The sequence below is a fragment of the Mustela lutreola genome, chromosome Y, assembly GCF_030435805.1.
Source record: "Mustela lutreola isolate mMusLut2 chromosome Y, mMusLut2.pri, whole genome shotgun sequence".
NCBI lineage: Eukaryota > Metazoa > Chordata > Mammalia > Carnivora > Mustelidae > Mustela > Mustela lutreola.
Window position 1 is genome coordinate 602971 of NC_081309.1, and position 8932 is coordinate 611902.

Consider the following 8932-nt stretch of genomic DNA (forward strand, 5'->3'; position numbering starts at 1 on the left):
GCAGATTCCTTCTCTGAAGGAAAGCTGGGTGGAACGGGGTGGTGCTGGGGTGTGGAGGGGGGTGGTCCCTGCACGCAGCAGCTTGGTGGTAGGCTCCTTGCTCCCTCCACCGCTGGATTGTTCCAGGGCAAAAGCCCGACAACAGTGACGCGGCACCGTTGGAGCACCAGCCGATGCCCCCAGGGCTTTCCCCGGGTTCCGCTAAGAAGCAGCGTGGGAGGCTTTCGGGCTGCGGGGAGACACTGGATTCAGCCGCTGGATTTCAAATGCTAGCGAGAGGCGAGGGGTCCCAGAGGGACGGATGTGAAAGGGACGAGCGGGACTGTGACACGAGGGCACCGCGGGAAGGCCTACGAGGTGTCTGTGTAGAAACGTTAGGGGTTGGGAGGCACGGAGGGCACCGCTGGGGAGCGTCGCGGGCGGCCTTCCTGGCTAGCTCTGGCGCCTGCAATGGCCCAGGAGGGTGGTGGCCACGCCCACGGCCCTATCCTGGGCGAGACCCCGGAGCACCCGCATCCTCTTGGGGCTCCGAGTCTCTATCGCTCCCAGGACGCATGTGTGACTCCTCCCGGCACGCCGCGCCGCGCGCCGCTTGGTGGCGTCAGCCACCGCCCCGGGTCCCTGTGCGCATGCGTGCCCCAGGCCCGCGCACTCAGACAGGCGGCTGCTGCCCACCGCCGACGCCGGGCGCGGACCTGAGCCTGCGGTTACCGCCTCTATCGCCTGCCCTCCGCAGCTGCCTGGTTGAGGGGCAGGGCCACATGGAGAGGGAGTCTGGGTCCGGGGAAGGCGGAGCTGCCCCAGAATCCGGGACCACCTTGGTCCCACACGGGGGCGGTGAGGAGGCGGCTGCCCTCAGGGAGACCGGCTCCTGCGGGCACGCGGGGGCGCTTCTGGCCCTGGAGGCTGCCGGTTTGGTGGCAGCGGCTGTTCGGGAAGCTGAGGCCCCGGCGTGGCCCAGAGGAGGCCGGCGCTGGGCAGGTGTTGGTGCTTGTGGTGCTGGATATCGTGGGGGAGGTGGAGGTGGTGGCAGTGGAAGACGAGGAGGTGCTGGCCGTGGAAGACGAGGAGGGGGTGGAGGTGGAATGCGAGGAGGTGGAGCTGGAATGCGAGGAGGTGCGGGCGGTGGAAGACGTGGAGGTGCTGGCAGTTGAAGACGAGCAGGTGCTGGCCGTGGAAGACGAGGAGGTGCTGGATGTGGAATGCGAGGAGCTGGTGGTGGTGGAAGACGAGGAGGTGCTGGCGGTGGAAGACGAGGAGGTGGTGGCGGCGGAAGACGAGGAGGTGCTGGCGGCGGAAGACGAGGAGGTGGTGGCGGTGGAAGACGAGGAGGTGGCGCAAGCAGAGCGGGTCGAGAAGCCGAAGGAGCTGTCGCAGGCAGAGCCGGTGCCGCGGCCCGACACAGCCGGGGCCGCCCTTGCCGCGCTGCAGGTGGTTCAGGAAGCGCTCCGCTCTGTGGATGTCCAAGCCACCAGGGCCTACCTGCGGCTCAAGCGCAGGATGAATCAGAAGCGGAGTGGTCACCTGGCTCGAAGGAGGGCCATCATCCAGGGCATCCCTGGCTTCTGGGCACGCGCCGTATCCTTCCTTCATCGCGCCCGCTCGGTTTTGGCCCCTGGGGAGGACAGTGGGAGCAGGGCAGCAGGGAGCAGAGCCTGAGCCTGAGCCAGGGGCTAGAGAAGTGCGAAGCTGGGCCGGGCTCCCCCAACCATGGCACCCACCCCTCCAGCAATGGGCACCTGCCAGCAGTAGGCTGCTGGGCCAGCAGGGAGCGCAAAGCCCTGAGCCCTGGGTCTACCCTTCTACTGCACTGCCTAGGGGGCCGGGGTCCAGCAGTGGCTGGTCCGGGAGGAGGTGGGTGCGGGTGTGCGCGTTGGCGGGAAAGCCAGAGCCTGAGACCTGTGGAGTCCTCTGTGAGTGGAAGCTCCGCGCCAGTGCTTTGGGGCTGCAGCACCCCCACACGCCTCTGCGGTCCCGGAACCCGTGTCAACACTCTGGACCCCTAGTGAAGCCCAGCCCACTTGGCTCAGAGCACATGTTGGAAGGAAAGGATTTGGGGTAAATGGGGCAGATGGAGAGGCTGCCCGCCTCATTCCGTGTCCTTCAAACCGTGTATCGTTGCCGAGTTCCCGGAGACCTCCGGTTCTGTGGTGCGCTTGCACTCATTGAGAGTCAGTCAGCAGGCTGCCTGATTTCAGCGGGCCCCGGGACCCTGGACACGGTGCCCCGGGTGCTACCAACTCTGTCTCCACAGGCCCTCCTGAAGCCGGCCGAGGCCCCTGGCCCAGGTGTTCCCAGACACGTTTCCTCCCTCCCTGCCTCTCCCTCTCCATGTCCCCCACCCGCGCTCGCTCGCTCGCTCGCTCTCTCTCTGTCTCTCTCTCTCAACCCTCCCAGCCCTCCGTCTACGTCTGTCGTCAGGGTTTGGGTGTCTCTGTCTCTCTGTCTCCTTCCTCCCGCCGTACCCCTTTCCTCCCTTTGTGGCTGACTCTGCCAGGCCCTTGCTCGAGACCCTGGGTGTGCAGCCATGCTGCAAGCGAGCGGAGCAGCCCCCTTGTGGGCACAGAAGGTCCCTCAAGGGCCCAGGGCCTCGGGTGAGCACACAAGCAAACGGGGCCGTGAGGGGGACCGAGACCATCCAAACATCCAGAGTGGTGACTGACTGCCTCCTGGCCCAGCCGAGCACGGGCACAGGCCAGAGAGGACGTAGGCAGGGAGAGCGGACGGGCTCTTGACCTTGCCCTCCTGGGCCCCGGGAGCCTCAGCCCTGTTGATCCTCCAAGCCCTGCGATGCCCCAGGGCAGAGCATGGGTGACGAAAGGGCAAGCGCTGGGGAGGTTGGGACGGGGAAGTGCCTGCTGTTTCTGCACAGGCCGCCTTCCGTCCCTGGCTCTCAGTCGGGAAGGGCCGGGGCGTTCCTGGTTCTCTTCCCGGCGCCCTTGACGTCGAGGCTCCTTGACCCAAGGCAGATCCTGAATCACCCCCAGTTATCAGCTGTGATAGGTGACCAGGACACAGACATGCTCAGCTACATGACCAATTTAGAGGTTAGCCCTGGAGCCTGAGGCCAGCGGTGGTGCCTTGGGAGTGGGGGTGGAGCTGGAGTGGGTGCGTTTGAGTTGCTGAGAGTTGCGGTCAGTCAGTCACGCAGAACACCTAGGGTCAACGACCCCTCCCCCTCCCCCTTCTCTTGCTTTCCTGCGGCAGGTGGAGGAACTGGGTCGTCCCAAGTACCGCTGCAGGTTGATGTTTTACTTTGGGAGCAACCCCTACTTCCAGAACGACGTGATCGTTAAGGAGTATCACCTTAGCATCGGCGGTAGGTGTGGGCTTGAGGTGCAGAGGAGCTGGCGGAGGGCTTCCCGGCATGAGGGCCCGGGGGTGGAAAGGGAAGAGTGTGGGGTCCTCGGGCAGTGCAGGGATTTGGCACAGGAAGGGGGACAGGTCGTCGGTTGAGAGCGAGAGCTGGCGTGGGTCCTAGGCCTCGGAGAGCCTCCCTTAAGTTTCCTCGTCCCGCAGGATATCGGGAGACTCGTTGCACTCCAGTCCAGTGGTTCTGGGATTATGAACGTGGTGCTGCCAGCCGCAGGCGAGACCCCAGCGGCCTGAACTTCTTCAACTGGTTGTGTGACCCCAGCTGCCCAGGGTCCAACAGGATCGCCGGGGTGAGGCCCCTGCGCCTTCGTCAGCAGCGCAGATGCTGGAGTCCCGACTGCTGGGCAACGGGGTCGGGGGCCCCGTGCTCAGCTCACCTTTTGTCCCCTACCAGATCATCATCGAGGACCTGTGGCCCAATCCGTTGCAGTACTACCCGAGGCTGGAAGGCGGCGCCTGGGAATGAGCTGAGAGGACGACCTGTCGGTGAGGAGCCAGGAGGGCTGGGTCCAGAGCCCTGTGGGCAGGGGTGCCAGGGGACAGTCAATTTAGTGGCGGGGAAACTGAGGCTCAGAGGAGCTTGGACCCATGGAGCAGGGGGCAGGGTGGGAAGTGAGCCTGCGGGAACTCAGAGCGCACACACAGGGCCGAGGATGGGTCTAGTCCGGCAGGTTCATGCCTGCCATGCTGTCCTTCGGAAAACCCCTGGCCAATCCGGACAAGCAAGGCTCCCCCAGCCCATTTTCCTGAAGTGTCTCCCATGGCTGTCGGCCTCTCTCTCGGTCCTCCTGCCGCTCGTTCGGTTGGCGATGGCCTGCCTGTGTTTGGGAGTCGGGCTCCTTGTCCCAGCCCACTCTTGGACCACGACTCCCTGACGGCCGTCCACATGCCTGAGCACCGCGTGTCCTCCCACATCGTTCACATGTCCTTGGGAATGGTCCCAGGCCATCCCAAGCAGGGTCACGGTGCCCTGGCTGTGGAGGAACTGGGATCCCACGAGTACAAGGCATGCTCACAACATCACGTTCACTATCCCTGGCATCATACATTTTCACAAATAGCTAAGACTTTTGTGTGTATTTTCATGTTTCTCTGTGTGTGTGTGTATGTGTCTGTGTGTGCGTGCGTGTGTGTCTGTGTGTCTGTGTGTGTGTGTTCAGGCATGGCAGCCGTGAGGAAGTGGACATCACAGAGCATCCGCGTTGCACCACCAAGAAGAATCTGATGAGGCCTCCACCGTTGAGAGACCTGCATGGGCTCTTCTCCGTGGTGCTCAGCCTGCACGGGACAGCAAAAGGGACAAGGAGCAGCAGGGGCAGCGCTAGAGAGGATCCTGCCCCTAGCTGCAGGGTCAGGGAGAAGGGCCATAAACAAGTTACAAAGCACCTTGTGTCCATGTGTGGTTTTATATTGGGGGCACAGGAAATGGCAAGGAGGCAAGAAGCCTGGTGGGACCCTCCAACCCCCATCCTGTTGGATTCCATGGGTGGGGTGATGGAGAGCAAGGGGCCAGGGCACAGCCGTTCTTGGCCTGCGGACAGAACCCCACCCTTCCAAGCAGGATCTGGCAGAGGAAGGGAAGAGGCGGGGCTCTCTTGGGAAGTCTTGCTCTGTAGAGCGGGGCACACAGGAGGGGTAAGGTGCTACCGAGTGGGGCCCTGGGGTCCCCTGGTCTCCTCGTACCACCGTATTCACATGGCTCGGAGAGCTTATTCTGTTGCCCTTCAACCTGGAACTGTGCCCTGCATTGCTGAGTTGCAATGCCATGCATCTTCTTGGTCAGCTCCAGCGCAAAACCAAGGGTCGTGGGAGGAGCAAAGATGAGGCGGTCGCTCACGGTCCCTCCCTGTGGCAACAGATCCTCCTGCAGTGCAGGGGACAGTTCCACGGATGTGTGAGGGAACGCAGGTGTGCTCCATGGGATGGCGGACATCCTGAGTGTTTATGTGTGAGGGAGCCGCTGAGGGCAGGTCCGCGCCTGCACACGGACGTGTGTGTGTGTGTGTGTGTGTGTGTGTGTGTGAGTGTGTGTGTGAAGGGGCAATGGGGAATGGCCCTATGCCCTCGACCATGTGTATGCATTGTGTGCCTCCCCTCAGTAAACAATCTGTAGTGCATGTGTGTGTGTCTGTGTCTCTCTGGGGCCTCCTTTGTACAAGGGCTGGACAGCTATGGTGTGTGTTTTGGGTGTATGTTTCCATGCGCAGTTCTGTGTCCAGTGTTTGGGCTGAGGGTACATGAGTCCGTGACAGAGATAGGATGTGTGCTGGGAATGAGTGTGGGTTTGCATGGGCTTTTGTGTGCGTGCGTGCACGTGTGGGTGTGCTTGAGCGGTTGAGTGTGCATTTCTATGTCAGGGAGGTCGTGTGTTTTCCTCGCATGTGTCTGCATCCTCAGGGAGTGTGCGTTGGAGTATGTGTTTTAGACAGGTGAGAATGTCTGTGTGTCCAATTCTGTGGATGTTTATGGATTGCAGGGCACCAGGGGCAGACTTCTTTTTTGAGCAGGGTCAACTGTGTACGCCTATGCCGGAGACCTTGGATGTGTTGTCGTGTGTGCGTGGGCTTGCAAGCATAGCTGTGTGTGGGGGAGGGCAGGGATGCATGCCTGCGTGTGCTCCGTGTGTGTGTTTTGTGTATGAGCGTAGAGCTCGTTGTGATTGTATAATTGTGTCAGTGTGTGTGTGTGTGTGTGTGTGTATGAGAGATTGAGAGAGTGGCTACGTGTGTGTTCTTTACGACACAGATGATGGGTTTTGTTTACATGCTTCTGTACCCTTAGGGCTATGAGCGTTTGTGCATGCGCCGATGTGTCACGTTATTATGCCTGTGGGCTCGAGGCCATAGAGGTGGTGGGGAATGCATGTTAGTGTTTTTGGGCACACACGTGTATGATTTTTATGGTGAGGCCAAATGCGTATGCCTGTGCCAGAGATCTTGTGGCAACTGGGTGTGTCCCGAGTGTTTTTGCAAGCGCCTATGTGTCTCCATGCAAGGGATGGTGTGCAGGCCTCAGATCCATATGCACCAGTGTGTATGTAGTGTGTACAGTGGGTTCGCAAACCGCTCGCCTGTCTGCGTGTGTGTGTGTGTGTGTGTGTGTGTGTGTGTGCAGGCTTGTATACACGTGCGTTCTTTGAGGATGCAGAACAAGGGATTTGCTTACATTCTGCCCTTTCCTCAAGGGTAAGTTTGTGTGAGTGTGCATGCTCCGATGTGCTGGGGTCAGTTGTGTATGCCTGTCTGCCAGAGGCTTTGGATGTGGTCTCTTGTGTGTGTGTGACTACGAGTGTCCCAGGTCACACCTGGGAACGTCCTTTTGAGTTGGGAACAAATGTCTATGCCTGTGCCAGAGACGTTCTGTGAGAGCTCTATGGTGTGTGTGTGTGTGTGTGTGTGTGTGTGCTTACGAGCACCTCTGTGCCTGCATGCATGTCTGGTGTACGTGCCAGAGTTGCAGAGATACATGTGTGTATTTAGTGTGTTCGGTGTTTTTGCGTGAGCACGTGTGTATGTGTGTGTCTGTGTGTTTGAAAGGAGCCCGATGGGGTGTGTTTGTATTTTCACTCCGTGTGTGTGTGTGTGTGTGTGTGTGTGTGCGCGCGTATGTGTGCAGCCGTGTGTGTGTCTGTGTGTACATGTGCCATCTCCTTTCTTTTGTTTCAGGGGCCAGGTGTGGGAATGCAGAGCCCCCTTCTGAGTGCCTGAGTGCCCGTGTGTCCGTGTCTGTGTGTCTGCATATCTGTCCCACCCAGGGAGGTTCACGCTGCTGAGATGCATATGAGGAAGCATCGCCCTTGACCAGAAGCCGTGAAAACTTCCCACGGAGCCTGGTGCCGGGGTGAAAGACAAGGTCGACTGAGGCCCCCGAGGAAAACCACTGAAATGTAGAAGACCGATGTCACCCGTGTTCCTGTATGTTCCTGTGTGGAGGCTCACGAATGAGCTCCTTCTCAGAAAGGAGCAGGTGGTGTGCCTGAGCTCCTGGTGTAAGGTTGGTGATTACGATGCTGCCTTGGAATCCCCATTGCGAGGAAGGGATGGGCCCTCATGCTTGCCCAGAGGTCTAGGACACATAAGCTCTGGGACGGCATCCCAGCGGGGGGAGGTCCTTCCCGTGCCGATGGTGGTGCTGGGCAGCGGGAGTTAATGAACAAAAGGCCAGCTATCAGGTCTCATGTCTTCCCTGGGGTAAAGACAGAGTGCAAGGCTAGGGAAGGATGAGCCAGCGCCAAACATGGCCAGTGTCTGGGTTTGGGGGATGGCGATGCCAGTCCTCCAGAGGGCTCCCTGGGGATGTCCTCAAGCACATCCACTGCACACAGCAGGGCTGGGCCTGTAGTTCATTTTCCCTTGGACCCCAGTGCCCGTGCTCGCTACCAGTCTGGCAAGGGGCCTGCCTCTTGCTGACGTGGTCATCCTCTCCGGCACAGAAACAATGCTGTGGAGGGAGTGGACGCCATTCCTGTGCCGTCACGTCTCTGATGTCGCATCCCTGCCTGGCCCATATCAGCGTAGCTGGGGCTGCATAATGACCTTTGGCCCTGGTGAGTCTCTGCTTTGCCACAGATGCGGGGCCCTTGGCCCGACTTGGATTTGTATGAATTTCTATCGCGGAGACAATCTGCCTGGGCCCTGGGCCCCGTGTTCTTCAACGTGGAGTGAGATGAGGCCGGGGCTGTCTCAGTAGTCTTCGAGGAGTCCTTGGCTGCCTGCGCCGTAAGCCATGTGTTGACGCATCCTTGGGAACAGAGGAACAGCCCCGCTCTTACAGCCGGCCAGCGAGGGGGAGGGATCTCCGGGGCCACGCCTAGGTCTTCAGGTCACTCATCACTCTCACTCGTCCCACTTTCAAATGCTCTGTGGCTACGGGACGAAAAGGTCAGTCTCTCGCACGGAGCGTAGGCAGGGGAAGCTTTTTAAAAGCTGCCCGTTGTGCCGTCGTCTACATGTCCTAGATGGCTGTGAAGACTCCTTACTGACCGGGGCCGCCTCGCGCCCACGATTGCTAGACCCGGTTCCTGTGTAAGCCCCTGTCTGTTTCCACCCTCTCCTCCGCCGCCGTGACTTCCTCTGTGGCTGTCTGACCGGTGTTTTCAGGGAACACGATTGCTGACCTCTTTGACACCACTGGATGGAGCTCTGCTCAGCGGACCGTTGGCTTCCGCAATCGGGTGTGTGTTGGGGGGGTCCCTTCTGCATAGGCGGTATGTCTTTCGGGCCAGTACGCCTTGCACCCTCTGTACGACCAAAGCCTCCCTCTGTGCCTCCGGCCTTCCTCGCTCCGTCGCTGTGTTTCCATCCCCACACCTGCACACTCGTGTCTGTCCTGAACTCTGTCCGTCAATCCCATCGCCCCCCTCGCTCCCCAGCTCTTCTTCTCCCCCTGGGCTATGGTGCTCTCCTCCCAGGCTCCCTGGCTTCCCCCTCTCTCTGTCACCACCGCAGCCTCCCCCATCTGCAAGGCTGTGCTGTTTCGAGGGCACTTCTGCCTCTGGACCCTCAGGACCCTCCTCTAGGTCAGTTTGGATTGCACCAGTCACACCAACGCCGGGACC

General features: G+C 60.4%; 1 protein-coding gene across 1 annotated transcript; it reads left to right on the top strand.

Moving 5' to 3' along the window:
* Window positions 1–1461: 1461 nt before the first annotated feature.
* On the top strand, window positions 1462–3309 carry LOC131822473 (testis-specific Y-encoded protein 3-like; the record flags this gene model as incomplete). Its single annotated transcript, XM_059158789.1, has 3 exons — window positions 1462–1578; window positions 2970–3047; window positions 3208–3309. Coding segments are annotated over 3 exons (297 nt in total), but the record flags the coding sequence as incomplete, so codon positions are not given.
* Window positions 3310–8932: the final 5623 nt, after the last annotated feature.